The 25,126-nt window shown below is 50.6% G+C and overlaps 1 protein-coding gene across 1 annotated transcript in view; it reads right to left on the minus strand.

The window, feature by feature from the left end:
* LOC149335524 (calcium-activated chloride channel regulator 3A-1-like) overlaps positions 1-25,126 on the minus strand; it is a 187,185-nt gene that overhangs the window by 125,222 nt on the left and 36,837 nt on the right. Inside the window, exons 4-5 of the mRNA XM_089553954.1 lie at positions 11,445-11,618; positions 10,599-10,726 (exon numbers count right to left, since the gene is read on the minus strand). Of these exons, the coding sequence (XP_089410080.1) occupies positions 10,599-10,726; positions 11,445-11,618 (302 nt within the window). The remainder of the gene's footprint in view (positions 1-10,598; positions 10,727-11,444; positions 11,619-25,126) is intronic.

Below are 25,126 nucleotides of genomic sequence, written 5' to 3' on the forward strand. Positions count from 1 at the left end.
GTAACTGAAGACAGGGCAGAAAGCAGAGTTAGAGAATCAGTGTAAAAATGAACAGGCATAGAGGGAGGATTATGAATAGCATAAACAACAGCAGAATGAAAGGCTACAAGCTCAGCGGCATAGGCGCTAGAGGGTGGTTCTAAAGAGACATGATGAACGTATGCAATATTCTGTGTTGAGCTAAGAACAACGAATGCAGCACCAGCTGAGCGTGGAGTGAAAGACCATCAGTGTAAATATGCAGGGCACGTTGACAAGAAAAGAATACAGCTTCCTGAGAACTAAGTTGCACAAAAGGAAATTTGAATTCGAATGACGGATGATCGGACCAGAAATTAAATAAAGGTTGAATTTGAGAGGGTCATAAAAGGTATTGCCATACACTACGGATTGGCGTAACGTGAAATGCATAAACTCTGCGAATAACTAGTCTAGATAAATAGGCAAAGGAAGAACTTTCCAAGAACATGAAGTGCAGCGGTTCGCATAGTATTATAGGCACCAGTAAGAGCCAGAAGGGGAATTCGTTGAAGCTTTAAAACGCGATCTCTTAGTCTGGAAAAGGGGCAATGAAACCACCAAGCTGGGGCGTCATAGGTAATTGTAATTTCCATTTTAACAAGAAAATGGAAATGGAACCAATTAAGGAGCTTGGTGGTAGAAGCAAGAATTTTCGTTTGCAAATGGTTAACACGGGGAATAATGCTAAAGTAAGAGTCAAAGACTACATCTAATAGTTTAATACTCGGTTCACACTTGAGACTGTAAGCCTCTAGTCGAATAGTCGGCTTACGCTTATGTAACGCCGGGACTCCATTAAAAAAAAAAATAAGAACACTTTTCTGGGTTTAACTGAACGCGAGATGTGGTACACCAGTTTTGCATTAAAGTTGAAACGTTTGAGCCCAGCGTTGACCACTCGCGGCTAGTTTTGCCAGGGATGAGTATAATGGTGTCATCTGCATATGCAGTGTGGATAGGTGAGGGGACAGGAAGGTTTAGGAGATCATATGCAAAATGTTCCAAAGCAATGGCGCAGGTGGTGAGCACTGCGGACTGCCGAGGGAAGAAGGCACAGAAAGAGTAGAAGAAGGAGATCGATAGGTCAAATGGCGGTTATGAAGGAAAGACTGCAGAAGGGAATATAGATTTCGAGGGCAACGATGTTTTCGTAAAAAAATGTAAAACCAGAGGGTGCCAAACACCATCAAATGCTCCTCTGAAGTCCAGAGAAATTAGAACCGAAGGAAGTTTTTGTTGTTTATAACTATATAAGAACTCCCGCCAATGATATAGAGCCTGAACAAAACAGCGGCCATGCGTGAAACCATACTGATTTCTATGAAGTAATTTATTTTGGCGCAGGAAGTAATACAGCCGACCATATAGTAAACGCTCGAGCACCTTACCGAAAGATGAATTAATACAGATCGGTCGGTAAGAATTCGGAATGTGCTTAGGTCCATTCGGTTTGGGAATATAAATAATTCTGCCAATTCTCCATGTCTGCGGAAAGTAACCCAAGTGCAAGGCAGAATTAAAGAGGGAGACGAAAATGAAGGGGTGAGCGTTAAACAAGCCGACAACAAAACGGGGAGAGATAAGACCATGCCCAGGAGAAGACGACAAATCTGGTTTAGTTTGGTTTATGGGGTTTAACGTCCCAAAGCGACTAAGGCTATGAGAGAGGCCGTAGTGAAGGGCTCCAGAAATTTCGACCACCTGGGGTTTTTTAACGTGCACTGACATCGCACAGTACACGGGCCTCTAGAATATCTCCTCCAAAGAAATTCCAGCCGCCGCGGCCGGGATCGAACCCGCGTCTTTTGGGTCAGCAGCCCAGCACCTTAACCACTGAGCCACCGCGGCGGCAAATCTAATGAATTAATGACAGCTGCGACCTCTGCATCAGTGAAAGGTAAATCTTGAACTGAGTTATTGTAATGCTGCGCAGTATTGTACTGAACGTATGAAAAGGGAGATCGTGAGAAGAATTATCTGACTAAAGCCGAATCATACCGGTATCTTGGAATCCATATCACGAGCAACTTCACTTGGTCCGAGCACATCACGAAGATTGCTGCTGATGCATCGAAAACACTCGGCTTTATCAGACGCAACCTCAGTTTCTCCCCTTCTTCCATTCGCAGCCTAGCCTACAAAACTTTCGACCGTAGCAAACTTGAATTTGCATCCCCAATATGGAACCCACATCAAGCCTACACAATAGCCAGCCTAGAAGCCGTCCAAAACCGTGCAGCCCGCTTTATTTCCTCCAACTATGACACCCGCTCTAGCATTATCAAAATAAAATTATCTGCCGACATCGAGCCTCTCGCGCATAGGCGTAAATTTGCCCTTTTATCATTATTGCATAAATTGTACTATTGTTTTCCCTCACTTCGAGACTCCCTTCTGCTCCCTCCCCTCCGAACATCACGCCGTCTTTTCAACTCCATGAGCATCTTGAGACTCCATGGCTCCTCAAACGCATTTAGCAAGTCATTTCTGCCTCTTGCCATTAAATAATGGAATTCGCTACCCGAATGTATTGTCACTGAACGCGATGCCCTTAAATTCCGCCAAATGCTGTCATTTCACTTGAATGCCCAATGTGGGTAACTGTTGCCTTTGCGTTTTATTTTTATGTTATGATTGTTTGCTCTACTACTGCACCTGTCTGCCTGATTTATAAACGTGTATTTATTTTTTTCTCTTCCCCAAGCAACGATTGTTTCACTGTATACTTTTTTTCATTGTATACTTTTTTTCACTGTTTTTTATTTCTTTTCACTGTTTTACTGCATTTTTTGTTGACCTGATAACGTCATTACTTGTTTCGATGTCCCCCCCCCCTTATGTAATACCCCGCCAGGGGTCTTTAAGGGTCAATAAATGATGATGATGATGTAGTGACATGAGTACGAAGGAGCAACTGAGTAGCGCCAGGAAGCTGTTCAGTATATCGGCCATCGGCGTAGTGTAGAGGAGGGATAATGAAGGGCACCTTGGCTTGCCAAAGGCATGCTTATATGGCTTACCACAGAGATATTTACGCGTAGGTATGGAGCAGATCTCCTTTAAAAAACTATCATGTGTGGTTCTCAGTTAGAGCGATACTTTGCAACAGCTTTATAATAAATTGAACGGCGAAAAATTCTCAGCTGTGGGTCTGAAATGCGTTGGAAACGGCGACGAAGAGCGCGCACACGGGACCTCTCATGCTCAAATCAGCCGTCCACCAAATGGAACATTCGGGAAACTTTGGTTTTACAAAACGCAAATTTTTCTTGTAAACTGTTATGAAAGTGGTGTTAAATTTAGAGAGGACATGACCAAGAGCACGCGCAGAATGAAACTGATGATTGTAAAGATTTTAACCAAGGCAAAGAAGTTAACTGGAAAATTAAACGACTATAGAGCTGGCTCTGGTGAGCCGTTTGAACGGCGACGACGGTTAGGAAAAAAAAGAGTATGTAATTAAGCTGTGCTTGGAAAGTGATGAATCAGGAATGACTTCCCAAGAGTAGCCCTTTGCAAGTAAATTAGGAGAAGCGAAGCTGATGTCAATCCAACTTGAAGCGCACGGAGTTTCGTAGGTTTGTAAAGAGTCCGGATTATTCAGAAGAACCAGGGCATTAGAAGCCTCAAAAGCTTCAGTATAAGTTCATCTAGCATCAGTGATATTGCCGCCCCATTAAATCTTTTTTGCATTAAAATCTCTGCAAATGACAATTTGATTAGTGGGTGAAGGCTATACACAAGTGGTATGCAAGGCAAGAGATACTGTGATATCCGCACGAGGCGGTATATACAATCCTATAAAAAGGAACTGATCTCTCGATGTCAAACATAAGATGGAAATAACTTCAGGAGAAATTAAAGTTGGCAAGATATCAAAGGTAGGATTATGTAGCAGTGTGGCATACCGAAGGTTTTCAGGAGACAAGATTTTGTGAAAAGCGGAGGGAATTCCTACAAATTCATTATGGGTGGTAATATGGATCTCCGAAAGTAGTGATTGTCATACTATATAGTCGTGAATATATTTAACCATCGGGACAGTCGCACAACGGGTGTGATCCAAATTGACTTGGGGAAAATTGATGTGGTCAGTCGGAGTACGCGGGATTACTTGAGTGCTAAGAGCCATAATTAGTGCGGGAATGGATCCTATCGTACGTTCACGCAATAGCGAACAAGACACATGCCCCGCAGGATGATCGGACGGGCGACCGGCGGCAGAGCAAGGGACGCACTTCCGTTTGGGATCCTGGATGGCGGTCGGGCAGGCCGCCAAGGCATGTGACCCCGCACAGCGGGTGGAACAAACCTTCGAAGGATTGTTTTTCATCGTGCATGCCTTCAATTCGTGGCTAAATTGCGTAGAGCGGCAATAAGTGCAGAGCGGCACATGCAGGTCTTCGCACACCTCAACCGAAGTCCACCCGATGATCACGCGACGTGCCTCGCATAGACGGACGAAGGCAGGGAGATCCACCTCGAGGATTTGGCCGAACTGTAGGGATCTTTGAGGAAATGAAAGTCTAATCTTACTACAGGAGGATGGGGCCAGATGAAGATTAGGGTTCCTGCGGTTGAGTGCCATGACTAGGTCTTGTGGCCGCACGTTCGGGTCGACCCAGCCAGGCGAATGTGGGGGTTCCTCTTTCAGGGAACACGGACGTTGATCAAAGTTCTAGTGGCATCGAAACGGGTAATGGCGGTCCAGGTCAGCAGGGTCACTGGAGGTAACCGTCAGGGCACGACGAGAAGGCCGAAGGTGCAACAGCTCCGATTCCCTCGACCTCGGGATCGATATTCTCCTTAATCAATGCAGTCACCTCGCGGCCGACGTCCGCCGAGGCCGCGATGGAAGTTAAGAACAGCTGATGCGGCAGGGGGTTCGATCGGGAGTTCGCAGCAGGGGGAGGGTCTGGCGGGCCAGGGTTCGCATCCAGGGCTGGAATTCGGATATCCCTCTGAACCGGAACCGGAGCACCGCGCAGGGCGTCTGCGAAAGTCCGGGGGGCCAGTGCTTCCTGCCTCAGGTCGCGTCCAACTCTCGCTCTCTGGCTTCCAATGAGGTCTGGAGCATCCTTGAATGGTTGGTCTCGGCGAACGCGCACGCAAGAAAATGCGCCGTTTGGCGGTATAGGTCGCATACCTAGACAGTTGGACGGCGCGAGCTGCAAGGCTTATCTTTTCTTTGTCCAAAATCGCAGTCATTATCTGTTCATGCGCCCGCATGGCGTAAGCGTCGGTGCCCAACTCCAAGCGGGCGGGTTGCGGTGATTCCGGAAGCCTTGCAGGCTGCGAAGAAACCTGGCGACCACGACAGCTGGGAGACTCCAGGTCCTACGAGGACTACGACTACGACTACGAGGACTACGAGGTCCTACGACTCCAGGTCCGAGGACTTGTCCAAGGGGGTGCCAGTATTCGCCGCGCACGAAGAAGAGCCGCTCGGGGGTGGCGGGCTATCTTGAATATCCCAGTCGGCCATGGCCAAGCTCGCAGCTAGTCGGCCTACCAGCCAGCTGTCAGAGACCACAAACCGGCAAAACTGCGAAAAGAAAACCAGAACCTCAAAAGAGGAGGCCCTCCGAGTAACAGGATGTACCAAGAGGCCGTGATAGCACACACAAAAAAAAACGCCACACTTGTGCAGTTTATTCAGTCAGCGCTGGTACTGTCTTCTTTCGTCCCGCTTTTCGCACTGTTTTAAGTATGAACCTTCAACAAGCCCAGTTCACCACACTTGTGCAGTTTATTTTTGTAGCGAGAGCTACATTACCCGCAGTCTCGCCGTTTCGCTGTGGGCCTTCGGCGCCACTTGCGCGCATGCGCGAGGAGCCGAGTAACGTCATAGTCGCGCAGCTGGTGCGCCGCGCGCCGCGTCGCGCACCGAAAGGAGCCGCCGAGTGACGTCACAGCGGCCGGCGCCGAGCGCCGACGCCGCTCGCCTCCGACGGAGAGACAGACAGCGCTCCGCGACACGCAGCCGGCGCGCCGTGTCGTACTGCGCATGCGCGGCAAGGGGAGGAGGAGGGTCGCGGTGTATAAATGATGGTGATGCGGCGGTGGAAAAAACACTGTCATGGCAGCCAAGGAGAGCGAGGCGAACGCTGTGCGGCGTCTTGTCTTTAAAGGGCTACAGAAGCGGTTTTAGAATTCGATGAGTTTAAGGTTGCCGAATGTGCAAAACGTGCACGTAAAGCCTGCGAAATCGTTTTGCTCTAGCATTTCATATGGTGGCGTAATCGCCGAATAAAGTCATCGTCGGCGTTCAGGCTTCTCTGAAGTGCACAGCGACGGGCAGAGGCCCCGATAATGACGTCACGTATGACGGCACCACGTTTCCAGCGAAGATACGGCTATTACATGGAAGAAACCTGACGCCATGGAAGATGAAGCTCACGATGCCTTGTTTGGCGCCATCTGACGACACACAGCAGCATGCAGGCGCAAGCAGCGGACATCTGAAATTTCGGCAACAATGACGTCACTGCCGAGTTTCCCCGCACACCTCCAACGTAGTGAGAGGAAGCCTAAACATCATCGCGGTTTTAATCGATGATTATGAGATCATTTTGAATGTTAGTGCAAAAATACTTTTCATGGTTTATCTAGAAGCTTGATAGATTCGAATTCTTGAATAACCTCGAATTCTCAAAAAACCGTTTCAGCTTCCCTTTAATGTCTAACACGTAGCCATGACGATAAAAAAAAAAACTACACGTAACCAGAGACATACCGTACCTCTCGCTACGTATATCCTGCCATAGCTGAGCTAAGCCACTGCCAATTTTCCCAACCAGCGCTTGTGTTGTCTCCTTGTTTTGTCCCGTCTTTCGCGCTTTTTTAAGTATGCACCTTCAGCAACAAGCCCAGTTTGCAACATCTACTCGGTATTCTTGGTCGAAACGGCCCCAGTCTAATCCTACGATAAGAGAATCGCGCACGTCTGTTAGAGTTGCGGTCGCAGGAGACATGTCCCGCTATTGTCAGCGCCGCCGATCTGCGCCTGCTTGCGATCGAAGCCCTTCCCTCTTTCGAGAAGACACCGTGGCAGCCGCCGGCTTCAATTCGCTAGCAGCCTTTTCCCGACCATGCCATGTCTCCCGCCTCCGAGCGCAGCAAAACTCGGCCCCAACTGCGACACGGCCGTTCCCCGTTGCCGCGTCACCGCTCCATTCCTCCGCCAAGCGGACACTAACTGATGCGGCCGAAGGAGGTTGGGTTGCCGGACGGTCTACTCCGTCCATACCTCTTCCCATTCCCATGCTGAATAAGAAAGTGCCTCTGTGGGTGAACACTGAAGTAACAGATAGTTTGGCAGACACTGGTGACGCTTTGTCGGTGGTGACACTTTCGTTTAGAAGTTATTTTTGTGTGGAACCGTGCCACAATATTTGCTGCGTACGGGTTGAAACTTTCGTCCCTGTCAGCCTTTTCTGTGCGTGACTAGCACTGGGTAGTGAACTCTCAGGACAGAACTTATTGTTTTAGAGCGTGCAACGGAAGATGTAATAAAAACTGGTAATGGCGCAAGAAACGGGGACACAGAAGGCACACAAAAGACAGGACTGACGCCATTTTCTTTTGTGTGCCTTCTGTGTCCCCGTTTCTTGCCCCCATTACCAGTTTTTCCTTCAACATGAACCAACTCACCCAAACTAGAGTTTTACTGGAAGAGTTAATCCTCGGACGTGAATTTTTGCGCGAGTGTGGAGCACCGCTATGCAATGGAGCTGGCGGAATTTGTGTGTGGCGACAGATCTGTGCGTTACGCGATGATCCGCCCCAGAGTCGAGAGGATTCGCATTTCCTCACGCAAGACGTGGTCCTGCCAGCTCAGGCAGCAGCTTTCGTGCCCGTTAAGTCTTCCGGCATTTGAACGGGGCTATGCTGCATCTTAATTCAACCACATATACCCAGTCTGTTGAAGAAAAACGCATTGGTCCCACTGTCCAGGATGCAGCGGACGGTTGGACGAAAGTGTGGGTCGTGAATCCTTCTGCGAAACCTGAGTGTCTTCCGCCCGGCTTTAAACTGGCGAGATATCACGACAGTGTCACCGACCCTGTCTCGGTCGGTTTCAATATTCTCCGACCAGCACCCGAGACACCAGACTATTCTACTCCGTTGCGACAGATGATCAACAAATCGCTCCCTTCACCCGAGCGACGTTCATTGCAGGATGCATCGTCCTTCATGCCCACATGTTGAATTTTACCCACACCGGATCTCTTGTTTTTGCCAGTCCTTCGATTCCCCCTTAAAATTAACACGGGGAATGAAAATCCCAGTTGTCAGAAACCGTACCAGGTCTCTACGGCCGATAGCAAAATCATTCACGATCAGGTGCAAGAGATGTATCATTACGGGGTCATTCGGGAGTGTTCCAGTCCGTGGCCCGGGCCCGTAATACCGGTGAGGAAGAATGGCAATTCATGGCGAATTTGCATCGATTATAGTCGCTTGACTGCGGTCACAAAGAAGGCCGTGTATCCATTACCGCGCATTGATGACGCTGTGGAATCTTCACTCGGCATCATACTTATCGTCCTTTGGTCTCCGATCTTGGTAGTGGCAATTACCAGTACATCCATCAGACAGAAAGAAAACCAGCTTCGTGACTCTCTACAGCCTCTTCGAATTTAACGTAATGCCGTTCTATTTGCTTATTTGCTTAATGTACCTGCGACGTTTCAGCGTTTCATGCATACAGACTTCTGTGGACTAAAAAAAAGATATGATGATTTTAATGGCCACTGGCCTAGCGCGAGGGCTCCGTCCCGCGCCACTGCCAGCTTCGTCTTCGTCACACTACCCGGGGCCTCCGAGCGATCGTCCCGATCGGTGACGAACAGACGGCGAAATGACAATGGTCTTGAGTGGGAGGTTGAACAGGATGTAGATGGTGCAGTGCTGGCCGCCACGATGAGAAAGATGAGAGAATGAGTCCCGGTCCACGAAGCATCCGGGCCGGAGGGTGCCAGCAGCTGACGGCCGAGGTCCGTGGACGCACCGAACGGTAGGGGCAGGGGGGCGGTGTCTTCATGTGTGGGTCTTGGGTCTTGGGACGGTCGGGTCTCGGGCCGGTGGGGTCTCGGGTCGGTGGGGTCTCGGGTCGGTGGGGTCTTGTGTCGTCGTGTCTTGTGGTCCGGGCGGGGGACGGGGCTGGGGTGAGCGGCGAGGTCGGTTCAGCTCCGGGACCAGGATGGCGATGAAGGGACCCCAGCACCTCACACCAAATGTAACGTGGCGGCCAGCCGAAGAATGAGGCGTGGTTAACGATGAACGAGAGATGATTTTAATGGCCGCTGACCTAGCGCGAGGGCTCCGTCCCGCGCCACTGCCAGCTTCGTCACAATATATATATATATATATATATATATATATATATAGCGAAGTATACGCTTCGTTAAAGGAAACATATTTATTCAACTTCACGTTTCGATCGGAAGACCGATCTTCTTCAGGAGTGATTTTACATTTAACGCTTTGTGTTTCCCACTTACCTGTTCTGTGCCCGCCCCTATAAAAAGGGGATGCATTAACAATGTAAAATCACTCCTGAAGAAGATCGGTCTTCCGATCAAAACGTCCAGTTGAATAAATATGTTTCCTTTAACGAAGCGTATACTTCGCTATATATTCTTATAAGCAGTCTAGTACTTCACGCTTTCGCAACATATATATATATATATATATATATATATATATATATATATATATATATATATATATATATATATATATGTGTGCTATTTGGATCATTTCGTTATCTGTGGCAAGTGCACAATGAACGCCTCGTTATCGTTCGGAACTGTTTCAGCAAGCCTGGGCTCATCCTCAATTCCACTAAGTGCCAGTTCAGAAAGCGGTAACATCTCCTTCTTGGTTTCAGAGTGTATGAAAGAATGCTTGGAGAGAAACTGGGACGCTGTGCTACTATTCGTGACCCAGGCATCCAGTCACCGGATATTCCCCTGTCCACCTGCTCAACGCCAAGATGCCGCGTACTTTTACGGAAAGCATCTTTCCATTATCGTTTCACGAGGATATTTCCACCTAGAAGCTAAGATGTCGCGCCGAAGAAGCTCGGTGAATAGCCCGCCTGCACACGTTGTCTTCTCCACTCAGAGCGGAAGACCGGTATGGCAGGCGTCACCTTGCGGCTTCATACCCCCCAGGAGATTCAGTTTGGCTCTGAATGCCATTGCGAAAGCTTGGACTGCGCCATAAATTTTTGTTTACGTATTCTAGCCCGTTCGTCGTTGTCAGTCGCTTGAGCGATGTAAACTACGCAGCTGGCAAATTTACCGCAAGCGATCGCAGCTCCAGCAAGACCCAAGTAGCCCATGTGGCTCGTCTGAAGCGCTCCCTCCGTCGGACACCCTGATTGGCACGAGGGCGAGCTTCGTCTGCCACCGAGGAAATTGTCACGCGCCACGCAGGCACTTCGTTGGAGCAGAACGAAGCCGCTTCCACCGTGCGAGAATTATTATTACAATTTTGACAGTTAACTGCATCAACAAGCTTCAGTGATACTTCTTCTGACCGGCAGCTGTTAGGGCCACCCCACTCACTTCTTGAAGTCCTCGTGTTTGCTGATTACATCCCATGTGGACAGTTGATTGCAGAGGTAGTTGTGCTTGTTCGGGGCGTACGGGTTGTGGAGGAGAGGCCGATCCTCGCTGTTGCAGAACTGGGTAATCTGTAATGGGGGAGAGTGCGCTGATGCATAAGAGCCTGTGTTGCGATGTTTCCAGCATCAAGAGGAGGAGGTCACACCTTAATGACCCCATGGTCTCGGGCAGCGGAAGCGAATCATATATATATCTCAACGGTTGGCTATTCCGCACTGAAGAAGAGCGAGAATACAATACTTCACAGGGACACCTAATTCCCTTACATTATCGGCAATCCGATACCACTAACAGTTGTTAGTGCATTTCCCCGAACTGCCATCATTTTCGTTCTGGTCATCTCAATTCCCGTCTGGTGACATTATTTTATTGGTTATCTTATCTGTAGCGCTTTTCTTTTTAAGATGAGTGCCCTTACTTGCAGCCAATGGCAATTCTTCCGTCCGGTGACTTTACCTCCCTCCAGCCAACAGGCAAATTTTATGACCGATGACGCATTTTGACTCATGGCTTGGTCGCTAGTACAAGAATTCAGGCGCGATTTCTGTGGACTATCCAAAATACACTATCCAAAGTGGTGTTGCATCGAAACAAAATGCAAGATGGCAGACCTATCGATTGGTACTTTCTTTATACTTTGACATCATGATCACCCAATAGGCTATTATTCAGCGCCCATTCGTTGCTCTGCTTATGACACTAAACCAGCTTTTGTATAATATGAGCCCCTTCAGAGAGAGCGGGTGATGCCGCACCTCACCACAAGAGTAAATGAAAACTACTTACGTTGGTGACGTAGGGCATGAACATGATGGAAGACTGGACGAGCTGATGCTTGGGCTGGTTGAAGTTGAATTTGCAGTTGCCAATAAAGCGGCACTTAACATCCCTGGAGCACATGGTTCCTTCCGCATTAGTCGCGCTGAACTTGATATTAGTCGAGCAGGCATTCAGCCGTAACTGAGAAGAGAATTCGTACGCACAGTTACTAAGTGATGAGAGCATCTGATATGCCAGCAATGCAATGCGAAAAAAAATTGGTAATCGGCTTTTTTTCCTCTCCTTATTAGCCGTCACTTATTAATCTAAACTAAGCCGTTAGTGATTTTGCTCGAAGAGAACTCTGGCCAAAGAAATAACTAAACGAATTTGATTGTTAGATGCGTTTATCTCTGTTCTGTTCAAACATTACATCTGGTATGTTGTGTTTACTTGCTAAGCAATGCGACTTTTACTGGGCTAACTTCCAGAAACAAATCATCCGTGAACTCTTTTTCTGACACTTCTCAACAACAACACCAAGCTGTTTCCAGCTGCACTACCGTCATCATTATCAGCAGCAGCAGCCAGAATACGCCCACTGCTAGTACTGGTGTTAAAGCTAGGAGGGATAAGAAATGAATATGTTTACAGACAGAGAGAAACTATAGCTGTGTTCCAGAGAGCAGATTCGAACACCCTTTCTCAAGGGACTGTGCTCTGCTTCAAGTCGTAAGGTTTTTTTTTTTCAGGGCCCATATCGTCATAAAAAGTAGCAGAAAAACTGGCTAATTACACTCTTTTTTTCACCGTCGCTGCTAAAAGGTACTAGAAGCATTCAAATTGAGTCATTCTGGGAAGCTACCGACGCTCAAATTCTCGCTACTTAGGTGGCGGCCTCGAGCGCTGGCGGGCCGAAGCCCTTGGAATTCTCGCAAAGTCTCTTCATCCGCTAATACAGAGTACGGTGCTTCAAACGGAGGACTAGTGCTCCTGGATATGCTTTGAAAACACCACGGAGCTTTAAATCCCTTGTTAGAAAGTACGTCTCTCTGACACTCTTTGGGTTGTATTGAGGGCGTTTAAACTTATCCCTGGCTCGCGGTCCAAAACATGTAGCGACAGTTGTGACTGCCGAAGAGAGCGGCACGCCCACGTCAACTACTGCCTAAAGTGAGCAACCACAAGCCACATTTTGACCTGTTACATGCACCTGCTGTTAGCAATGTCTAAGAATTTCTCACAAAAATTAAGGTTCTAGAACATCAAGTTCTCTATATTTGTTTTGAGGCGACATCTTCAACGCAAGTATTTCCAATTGGATTTGTAACATTGAATGAGTCTCCCGCGCCAATCTAGCACAGAAAACAAGATCCAACCTTCAAGGACTTGTTCGGTCCTTGACAAAAGAGAACATGAACATATTGCCACGTATCATTGTAGTGTCCGTTTGTTCGCGCTCAAGGCCGCTGGAAAGCGTTGTTATCATTTTTGTTTGTGACGCAAGAAGCGACCGGACTAATCTCGATTGATCACAGCCATGAAGAGCTGCATCTACGTTTTTGAGTAAAACACGTTTTTGGGCAAGTTGGTAACATTCTTGATTCATATTGCAGCGAAGAAGCACGAACACAAGTAGAAGGAACACGCAAAAAACACGGACGAACGCAGCGTTCGTCCGTGTTTTTTGCGTGTTCCTTCTACTTGTGTTCGTGCTTCTTCGCTGCAATATGAATCTACGTTTTTTAGATTACTATAGATCATCTTGACTTGCTATTTCGAAGTTTCCTTGGTGGCTTTAAATTGAGCGATGCCACGAGCGGCGGGCATTCGTATTTCGACGATTGACGAGCACGCTTGTTGCTTACGCCGCCGCCGAGTGATTCAGTTCTTTTGCGGGCGCAAGTCAGCCCACATAAAGAGCTTCGTTTGCAAGGCTTGTTGCTGTTTTCCTGACTGCTGGATTGCCGTCACTACAACATGACATATGGTGGAGGTGCTGGGTAGCCTTCTATGTACCGGACACCCCCAGCAAGTCGTGACGCCAGCCCTCTGAGTCATTCACCGGAGTACCTGACTCCAGTCCACCGCGCAAGCCGACGTCTGCTAGGCGACGCACCTGAGTTCGGGACTCTGCCGGACCCTACCCGGAAGCGAAAACAAGTAGCAACGTCCACCATGACCTTGCCCCAGACGACCACTCCAATCGTTCTGCAGCAGCCCCGGGTGCCACGAACCTTCGACACTTCGCCTGGCGCCGACCCCGAAGAATGGCTGGAGCAGTTAGACCTTGTGGCTGTCTTTAACAACTGGGACGATGCCATGAAATTTAGGTACGTCTTCTTCGCCCTGGACGGACCAGCGAGAGTCTCGTTCGAGAATAAGGAAGCCAGCCTTGCCAACTGGGAAACCTTCAAGGAACAGCTCCTGAAGCTTCACAAACGTCGTGCGAAAGGAGAGAGCCCAGCAGCTGCAACAGTCTCGCATACATCACCCAAATCCGACCGTTGCAGTGTATACTGAGGAGATGAAGCGTCTCTTCCGGCGTGCCGACATGAACATGAAGGAAGAAGAGAAGGTGAAGGTGCTTATGCGAGGAGTTAAAGAGCAACTCTTTGCCGGCCTCGTACGGAATCCACCGAAAACCGTAGCAAGAGGCAGCCACCATGGAAAAAAGATCTCTGCCTCTCCCGTAACCGAGAGTAGAGTAAGCATGAAATGTTTACGGGCCTAATGTCATCTCGGTGGACACCGGAACCGCACCGTACAGGAAGGGAGGAACGCCACCACCCGTTCAGCGCGATGCCTTGCCATTTGAACGCAAGGTTTTTTGAGGAAAGGAAATGGCACAGTAATTCTCTGCCATCTCGGTGGACACCCGAACCGCACCGTAAAGGAAGGGAGGAACGCCACCACCCGTTCGGCGCGATGCCTTGCCCTTTGAACGCAGCGCTTCTCCCCCGGGCCCCTGTGCGCCTGCGCGGCTTTGCTTCGATGCGCGAAGCCCCTAAGAGATCACGTATGACAACGAAGTGTATCGTGGCATTTATGTGCTTTTTGCACGTGTTATTAGAAATCGGAAATTATAATTCCGTGCATAATCAAACGCACAGCTCGACTGATATCTTGATAAACATTGAGAAGGCATTGGCAGCAGTTATTTTTTGTGACTCGTTGGGAGACCAACCGGCGCTTGCATGCCGGTCGCGTAGGAGGGCTTAGAGAGTCTCGTTAAATCTCTTTTAAGTCTCGTACGGTGCCCGGATGTTCTCGTTTCAGAGCCCGGATGACTGGAATTTAGTGGATTTCAGTGCCCGGATGATGGCTCTCGGTCTCGGCGTGACGTCACCACACTGCCGACAACGGGAGGTAAAAGCATTTCATGCTTTAAATGGCTGAGGCTTAGCTAAGGTTAAGCCTAGTCAGATGCGAAGCATATTGATGGCTAGGCTTGGTAATACATGGCTTTCCTTGGTTGACGTTCAGGCGGCATCCCAACACCTGGCCGCCTCGTAAGTGCTCGGAGAGCTGTTGTGTTGTTGTTGTGACTGAGAGAAGGATGAAAAGGAAATTGCACGGGCCTGCTTACTGGCTCGAGCCGAGCCACCACCGGAGCCATGCACGCTTTTCCTGGCAACACGACTCAACTGGCACAGAAACTTCGGGACCAGTATCTGTGTACAGCCCAAGACCCCCGTGGATCTGCGTACTCTTATGCAGACAGAGAGAACACGGAGCTGGATCAACCTTTCCAGCTCCATGATCTGCGGGCGGCTCTCGCCAAAATGAAACGGGGCACTGCGCCAGGACGGGATAAGGTCACCGTCAAGCTTTTGACGAACCTGCCCGACTTGGCATACCAGTCCCTCCTGGAATACGTCACTGCGATTTGGCGCGGGGACACCCCCCTGCCAATCGAATGGAAAACGGCTTTGGTCACTTTTATTCCTAAAGCTGGCAAACCAATTGACACAGATAACCTCCGCCCCATCTCTCTCACCTCATGTGTGGGCAAACTAATGGAGACGATGGTGCGGGATCGGTTATCTACATATCTTGAACACAAACAGGTCTTTGCGAGCACCATGTTCGGATTCCGTCCACACAGATCCGCACAGGATGTCCTTCTGCAACTCAATCGGGAAGTCCTTGACCCCCTCGAATGCACCCATAATGACCGGGTAGTACTTGCCTTGGATCTTAAAGGGGCATTTGACAATGTAACACATGAGATCATACTCACTAACCTAAGTCACACCGACTGTGGCCTCAACACATTCCAATACATAAGCCAATTTTCATTGGATCGTCAATCCTACATTCGAATTCAAGATAGAGACCATGGTACTTACCTACTCGGTACGCGGGGAACCCCTCAAGGCGCGGTACTTTCCCTGCTGCTCTTCAATCTGGCCATGATGCACCTGCCGGCCCAGCTGAGTGGTGTCGCCGGCGTGCAGCACGCCCTGTACGCCGATGACATCACTCTGTGGGCCACGCAGGCCAGCACAGCAGACATTGAAACCAGCCTGCAAACAGCGGCGACGATAGTAGACCGCTACGCCCGCCGCTGCGGTCTTCAATGTTCCCCTCAAAAATCGGAATTTGTGCACCTCCGCCCCTCACAGAAGTGCACAACTAAAATATCTCTCTCTCTTGAGAGTGGTCCCATACGCGAAAGTGATGAGATACGGGTACTCGGACTCTACATCCACAAACACAGGCGGCCAGACACTACATTGGCCAAACTCCGTAAGGTGGGGGACCAGGTGGGCCGCATGGTCCGCCGGGTTTCCAACAAACGCGGAGGGTTACGAAGTAAGGATGCCTTGCGGCTGGCAAACGCCTTCGTAACTAGTCGAATTCTCTATTCGACTCCTTATCTCCACCTATGGAAACAAGAGGAGGACGCCCTTGAGGTCATCCTTCGCAAAATTGTTAAACGTGCCCTTGACCTCCCCATCACTACTTCAAACAGCCGGCTTATGGCTCTTGGGGTTGTGAATACTTTCCGGGAGCTCCGAGAGGCGCACCTTACAAACCAGTACACGCGCTTGTCGCTAACGGAGTCGGGTCGCCGCCTTCTTGCTCGACTCCATATCCAACACACTCCTGCAATGGAAGACAGGTTTCGCATCCCGGAACTGTGGAGACGTGCCCTCCACGTGCGGCCTCTTCCAGCAAACATGTCACATGAAGACCATAATGGTCGGCGCCTGGCACGAGCGGAAGCGCTAGCCCGATATTATGGCAACAAAACAGGTGTATACTACGTGGACGCCTCCGGCCCTCACCACGGGGGATGGTACACGGCCGCGGTAGTTCACAACAGCAACACAGTTAACGGCCTAACTTTCAGAGGCCGCAGTGCAACACAAGCAGAAGAGGTCGCGATTGCTCTCGCGGCCTCACATTCCAATTCAAAATACATAATCACCGACTCGCGAGGGGCCTGTCGGAACGTCGAACAAGACTGCACTCCCTTCCTAGCCTATCGAATATACCAAAATTGCATACGGGATACGGACCCCGCACACCGTTACCTCATATGGGCCCCTGCTCATCAGGGGTTGGCAGGAAACGAGGCAGCAGACGCAGCCGCCCGCGCGCTCTCTCACCGGGCTGTTTTCTCCTCCCCATCCGATCAGGAACACTCGATGCAACCACCACCCTTCAGCTCTTGCAAAAACAGACCAAACAGGTCGCTGCACTTACCAGGCGGGTGGCAGCACGCAATCATGGGCTGTCTGAACGGGAGACCCTCAATATGACAAATGCACTAATCATTAGCCGTATTATATACCACCTCCCATACCACATACTCACTCAGCGGCAAACACAACAGGCAGACATCCTAATACGCACGGCTGTCACCTCCGCCCTACGGCTTCCACGGACGGTTAGCACGAAACGTCTCCTGAGTCGCACAGAAACAGGACAACGCCTACTGCGACAGCTACGTCTCAATCCACCCATTCCCACCCCAACAAGTCCTACACCTTACATGATCTCTCTGCGCACTCAGGATCACATATATCAGAAGCCCCTACCGCGCAACATGAGCGCTACTTTCCATCAGGGTAGGCGGCAGGCACGAGCGAGCTATTACACCAAAACATACAGCAACCGCTGCGATATCCTTTATGTCGACGTGGCACAAAATTCTAAACCAGGATATTTCACGGCAGCCGCAGCCTATGAAGACGGCACAGTGGGGGCCGCCGCCACTATCCGGACTAATTCGCCTGCAGAAGCGGAAGGAGCCGCCATCGCTCTTGCTTTGGCCCACTCCACCATTGACAAAAACGTAACCGAAATTTGCACAGATTCCCAGGCCGCGTACCGCCACTACCTAAAGGGCGTGGCGACGCTGGCAACACATCGTATTCTTGCCACAGTCACCTCTCTCGACCGAACGGTTACTCTCTCGTGGGTCCCTGGGCATGCCTCGATCCCCGGTAATGAGCGCGTTCATGCGCTGGCCCGAGAACTCTCCTCCCGGACCCCGGATGATCAGGCACCCAACCATGCGAACGATGCTACATCGGTCCTGTATACATATCATCAAATTACAACATTCTACAAACTCAGCCGCATGACACTGCCACCAACCCACAGTACCTTGTCGCCCTCATCCAGCGCCACATGGCGGCAATTACAGAGAGGCTGTTTTATTTCCCCCCACCGTCTCTCATGCTTTCACCCCACCTTTCCTCCAGATTGTACCACCTGTGGCGTGCCCAGATCTACACTTTTCCACTACCTTTGGGAATGTCCTTCCCCAAAGGCAGTACTCCCCATCCCCAATCCCACTCATTCTTCCTGGGAGGGTGCTCTACGGACCGCTCAGCCCGCCGGCCAGAAATGGCTAGTGGATCGGGCTTTACGTGAAGCGCAAGCCCGTGGACTCCTGGACCAGTAGGGGACCACCCTGGAAGATTTTTTATTTTTTTTGGTGTAATAAAGTTGTTTCCATCCATCCATCCAACCCGATTTTAATCCGATCTATACATTCAAAGATATTACAACATATTATCAAAATTGTCATCGCCTTTACCCTAGCCCATGTAAAGGCCTGAAGAAGGCGGATGAGCGGCTCCTTCTCCGCCTTCTCACCAATGCATTGCTGTGCCCGGCAGCGCTAAAACATTTTGACCCCTCCTTTAGCGGCAGCTGCCCACACTGTAGTGCGGTTTCTTCTGACACCTATGACATGGTGTGGGCCTGCCCTTCCAACCCCGCTATTCCCCCCATCCCCAACCCAACCCGGGAGGACTGGAAGGCGACCCTGCTCGGCTGCCACGACTTACAGGCCCAACAAGCCTTAGTCGGGCGCGCCCGGGCGGCGGCAACCGCCACTGGGGTCCCATACAAGGGACCTCCACCTAGTGTTTGTAAGGATCGGTCCCTTACGGGCTGATCCAAACATACCTCCTGTTCATTCGTAATAAATGTTTTCACCACCACCACCACCTGCCTCGTGCAGAAAGAGGAGAGTGAAATGATCAGAGGAAAGAGAGAAAAAAAAGAAAAGACGCGCGTCGCAGCAACAACTGCGTCCGCCGGAGCGGACGCTGCTCAAAAATCTCTGCCTCTCCCGTAACCGAGAGTAGAGTAAGCATGAAATGTTTACGGGCGTAATGTACCCGGTTTACGGATGAGTGCCGTTATTCTGATTCCGTGGCACGCGTTGGGGATGCGGCCACTCCTCAGATAGATGACAGGTCGCAAACACAAGGAAAATCGAACATTTATCCAGGCATTTACAACTTGTAAAAAACGCGGTGCTGCCACAGGTTGTAAATGCCTGGATAAATGTTCGATTTTCCTTGTGTTTGCGACCTGTCATCTATCTGAGGAGTGACCGCATCCCCAACGCGTGCCACGGAATCAGAATAGTAAAAACGCGATGAACGTCGAGTCGGTGTCTCGCGCAATCTTCGAAAGCACCTAGGCTCCGCTGGCTGGCTCCGCTCTTCAGAAGTTCCGTTTTCGCATCGCAGCCACGGACGACATGGCGTCACAGGACCGCAAGTCGCCCGCTGCTCAAGTGAGTCCGGACCAGTCTCATTTTGCATGCTCTGAGAACACAGCAAGCTATGTGCAGTCACGGCATTCGTCGCGCTCAGCTCGTTCGGAGCGTTCGGCCGTCTCGACAACGCCAAGCATGCTGGCCGCCAGAGCAAGAGCGGAGGCCGCCGCGGCGCGAGTACAGGCTTCTCTCAAGAGGAAAGAAGCCGTGGTGAAACTGGAAAAGGCCAGACTGGAAGAACAAGAGAAAAGTGCGGCTGCGGCAATCGAACGCAAGAAAGCCGAGCTAGACACAGAGTTACAAGTCATGCAGTTGGAAAGAGAAGCGGCCGCCGCGGAAGCGCAAGCGGACGTCCTGGAGGCTGCCGTAGATCAGCACGGCGGGGAGCATCACATCTGTCGGACTGTCTCCGAGGCATCCGAAGACCGCGCTCAACGTACCTTTGACTACGTGCTTGACCAGGCTCACGTGCGCATCGGCTCGCGCCAGCAATCGCAGCAGCATGACGGCGGGGAGCATTACGTCTGTCAGAACGCTAATGAAGCACCTGAAGACCGCGCTCCATGCACACCAAGCGCTCGCAGCCAAGGCATCACGCAGAACATTGCTCGTCATCCGGGAGATGAAGCTAACGCCCCTGAACTGACCGCCATGGCAAAGTATCTGATTCGGCGCGACCTTGTGAGTACCTCCCTTACGAAGTTCGACGACTGCCCTGAAAACTACCGGTCGTGGAAATCTACGTTCAAGGGAATGACTCAGACTCTCGAAGTCACGGCAAACGAGGAACTTGACCTTCTCGTGAAATGGCTTGGGACCGAATCGTCAACCTACGCGAAGAGGCTGCGTTCCGTGCACGTCGACAGCCCAGAGGCCGGGTTAAAGGTAGTTTGGGAAAGACTTGAGGAATGCTATGGTCGCCCAGAAATTATAGAAGAGGCCATCTTTCGAAGAATTTCGAACTTCCCCAGACTGACCGACAAAGACACCCAGAAATTGAGAGAGCTGGGAGACCTCCTTCTTGAAGTTGAGGCAGCAAAATGTGACCCTCACCTGACTGGGCTCTCCTATCTCGACACCGCAAGAGGGGTAAACCCCATTGTAGAAAAGCTGCCCCAGCGCTTGCAAGACATGTGGATCGCGAAAGGCTCCAAGTACAAACAGAATCATCAGGTCGCCTTTCCCCCTTTCTCGTTCTTTGCCAGCTTTATCAGGGACCAAGCGAAAACGAGAAACGATCCTAGCTTCAAACTCAGCTCCGCAAGCAGCTCCCCTTCAAGGCTCACGAGAGCAGACAGATGGGCATCGGATGGAAGCCCGAGAAGAGCACCCATCTCAGTGCAAATGACGGACGTGGAAGCAAGCACTGACCATCCGCCCTCAAACGCATTAAAGTGGCATGATGCGGCCAAGTATTGTCCTCTGCACAGGAAGCCTCACCCCCTCCGGAAGTGTCGCGCATTCAGGGAAAAGCCGCTGGATGAACGAAAATGTTTGCTGAAAAAGTTTGGGATATGCTACAGGTGCTGCGCTTCGACAGACCACTTTGCAAAAGACTGCAAAACAGTTCTCAAATGTGACGATTGTGGTAGCGATCGGCATGCCACGGCGCTTCATGCTGGAAATGCCAGCCACAGGCCTCCTGTAGCCCAGAACGATGCTGAAGATGCAATTCTAGACAAGGATTTTGCACTTCAGGTGTCATCCAAGTGCACAGAGGTCTGCGGTCAAAGCAACGGTGTCAAATCCTGCTCTAAGATCTGCTTGGTGAAAGTCAGTCATCCGACTCAGCCTCACAAGACTGCAAAAATGTATGCCATCTTAGACGACCAGAGTAACAGGTCCCTTGCAAGAACAGAGTTCTTCGACATTTTCGGACTCAATGGTCACAGTTCCCCCTACACACTAAAGACATGTGCTGGAACTAAGGAGGCAATAGGAAGAAGAGCGTCTGGCTTTCTCATAGAAGACATACATGGCTCCGTGAAGCTTCCGTTGCCAACGCTTATCGAATGCAACGAAATGCCTAACAACAGGACCGAGATCCCAACACCGGAAGTGGCATTGCATCACCCTCATCTCAGAGCTGTTGCTAAATTCATTCCTTGTTTGGACCCTGAGGCCAAGATTCTACTTCTCCTCGGGAGAGACATCCTCAGAATACACAAGGTTCGACAACAGCGCAACGGACCGGCTGATGCGCCATTTGCTCAGAAACTGGATTTGGGATGGGTCATCGTAGGAAATGTCTGCATAAGTCGAAGTCGCACACCGGACTGTGTCAGCAACCTCAAAACAAACGTCCTCGAAAATGGACGTCCCTCCCTTTTCGAGCCATGTGAGAACCATTTCTTGGTCAAGGAGAAGCTCACTGCCATGCAGCGGTCGACACAATGCTTCCAACCAGCTCAGCACGCTGCTAGGAAACACAGCTATGACGATGAGATCGCTGAAACGCTGTTCCAGACAACGGAGGATGACAACAGACCTTCCCTTTCTGTCGAGGACAGGAAGTTCTTGAAGCTGATGGACGACGAGTTCTCAAAGGACGAATCCAACAGTTGGATAGCGCCTCTCCCCTTTCGTTCTCCAAGGCCATGGCTTCCGAATAACAAGTGCTTGGCCGAGTCACGCCTCACTGCTGTCCAACGGACCTTGAAGAGAAAACCAGAACTGATGGAACAGTTCACGGCCTTCATGGACAAGATGTTCAAAAACGGCCATGCCGAGGAAGCTCCACCAATTCGAGAAGGAGAAGAGTGTTGGTACCTCCCCATCTTTGGTGTTTGCCACCCACGAAAACCCGGCGAAACACGAGTTGTATTCGACTCCAGTGCACAGTTCAAAGGCGTGTCTTTAAACAGTGTGCTGCTTACCGGTCCAGACTTGATCAACAGCCTGCTCGGAGTGCTCATCCGATTCCGGAAGGAACCCGTGGCCATAACTGTGGACATAAAGCACATGTTCTACTGCTTCCTGGTACGAGACGACCACCGAAATTATCTGAGATTTCTGTGGTTCCGCAACAACAACATCTACAGTGACGTGGTGGAGTATCGAATGAAGGTTCATGTGTTTGGAAATAGTCCTTCACCAGCAGTTGCAACCTATGGGCTGCGGAGAACAGCACGAGAAGGAGAGGAAGAATTTGGCAGCGACGTCAGGCAGTTCATCGAGAGGGATTTCTATGTGGACGATGGGTTGAAGTCTCTTTCTACAGACAAGGAAGCCATCAGCCTGATACGCCGCACACAGCAGATGTTGGCCGCGTCAAACCTCAAGCTCCACAAAATAGCCTCTAACTGCCCTACAGTGTTGGAAGCATTTCCAGAAAAAGACCGTGCCAAGGATTTGAAGGATCTTGACTTGTGCAATGGCACGCCGCCAATCCAACGCAGTCTGGGAGTTTCTTGGAACCTGAAGAAGGATGTCTTCACATATACGACTCCAATCCAAGAGAAGCCATTCACTCGACGCGGTGTCTTGTCAGTGGTGAATAGCCTGTACGACCCACTTGGGTTTGTGGCTCCAGTCATCGTTCAAGGGAAGTCCCTCCTCCGAGAGCTGGTCGTTGGGACATGCGACTGGGACTGTCCACTTCCTGAAGACAAGAGCGCCACGTGGGAGACGGGGAAAGACTCCTTGCAATTGCTCGAGCAGCTGGACATACCTCGCACCTATTCCCCTGCCTCACTCACTACCGCACAGCGCAAGGAACTGCACATATTCTCCGACGCATCAACCAAGGCTGTGGCTGCAGTGGCTTACGTCAGAGTGACATATCCAGATGGTGCGTGTCATGTTGGGTTCGTCATAGGAAAGGCTAAGCTAGCACCACATCCGGAACACACCATTCCAAGGCTTGAACTGTGCGGCGCGGTGTTGGCAGTGGAGCTAGCAGAGCTCGTCAGTCGTGAAATAGATATGGAGCTTGATGCTGTAAATTTCTACACTGACAGCAAGGTGGTCCTAGGTTACATACATAATGAGACTCGGAGGTTTTATGTGTATGTCAGTAACAGGGTCGAACGCATCAGGAGCTCTACACGGCCAGAGCAATGGCACTACGTTCCTTCAGACGTGAACCCTGCGGACCTCGGAACAAGGTCTGTGCCAGCAGCCCAAATGTCAGGATCGGCCTGGCTGACAGGCCCGGAGTTTTTGTATCATCAAGAACACTGCTCGCGGGTATTGAAGGGCAAGTTCGACTTGGTCGATGCTGATTCTGACACGGAGGTGCGGCCCCAGGCAAACGTTCTCGCAACCAGTGTAGACGTGCAAGAACTCGGCAGCAGGCGGTTCGAGCGCTTCTCGAGTTGGATTAAGCTGACTCGCGCAGTTGCAATGCTCGTGCGGCTGGTGAGCAAATTTCGGGGCACCTCTCACAACGTGTCAGACTGCCTGCATAACAGCTCATCTCGACAACTAGGACCTTCTACAGAACACCTAGCCCGAGCGAAGGCAGTCATTATTCTGTCTGTCCAGAAAGAAGCCTTTTCAGAAGAGTTGAAAAGCTTGCAACGAGGAAAGCGACTTCCGAAGTCAAGCCCTCTGTGGAGACTGGACTCATGGGTTGATTCCGACGGTCTTTTGAGAATTGGTGGCCGACTAGACAGAGCAAACCATTTCGACCAGCTAGAGCGGAAGCCCATCATCTTGCCAGGACGACATCACGTCACCACCCTGATTGTGCGGCATTACCACGAGCAGGTCAAACACCAAGGACGCCATTTCACTGAGGGAGCAGTCAGGGCAGCTGGGTTCTGGATCGTCGGAGCTAAGCGTAGCATCGCCTCATACATACACAGTTGTGTTACGTGTTGCAAGCTCAGAGGAAGGCAGCTGCAGCAGAAGATGGCAGACCTGCCTGCAGAAAGGCTAAGCACCGAGCCGCCTTTCACTTATGTCGGATTAGATGTATTTGGCCTGTGGCAAGTCGCTTCTCGTCGGACCAGAGGCGGTGAGGCCAACAGCAAAAGGTGGGCCGTGCTCTTCACTTGCTTGAGTATCCGCGCTGTTCACATCAAAGTGATCGAGAGCATGGACACCTCAAGTTTTATTAATGCTCTCCGGAGATTCTTCGCCATAAGGGGCCCGGCAAAGCAGCTGAGGTCCGATTGTGGTACGAACTTTGTTGGAGCGTGCTCAGAACTAAAACTGGACACCAGTGGCCCAGACCACGAGAAGCTAGGAACATTCCTGTCAGACCAAGGATGCACTTGGGTATTCAACCCCCCTCATGCTTCTCACATGGGAGGAGTGTGGGAAAGAATGATAGGAATCACACGGCGAATTTTGGACTCCATGCTTCTTGAGAGTACCTCTCGTCGCCTTACTCACGAAGTATTGGTAACCTTCTTGGCGGAAGTCTCGGGGATCATAAATTCCCGACCCCTCGTTCCTGTCTCAACGGACCCCGAGTGCTGGGAAGTGCTGACTCCTTCAACACTCCTGACCCAGAAAGTCGGCGGCAACACAGTGCCACCGGCCTTCGGTGAAAAGAATGTGTATCGGCGACAGTGGCGGCAGGTTCAGTGGCTGGCCGACACCTTTTGGTGCCGTTGGCGACGCGAGTTCCTTACCACCCTGCAGAGTCGTCGGAAGTGGCAGGGGACAACTCGGAATCTCAAGGCAGGTGACCTCGTGCTCCTGAGAGACAGCCAGATTCATCGCAACG

This window comes from Amblyomma mixtum, chromosome 7 (assembly GCF_055824585.1).
Source record: "Amblyomma mixtum isolate Tamu chromosome 7, ASM5582458v1, whole genome shotgun sequence".
Taxonomy (NCBI): Eukaryota; Metazoa; Arthropoda; class Arachnida; order Ixodida; family Ixodidae; genus Amblyomma; species Amblyomma mixtum.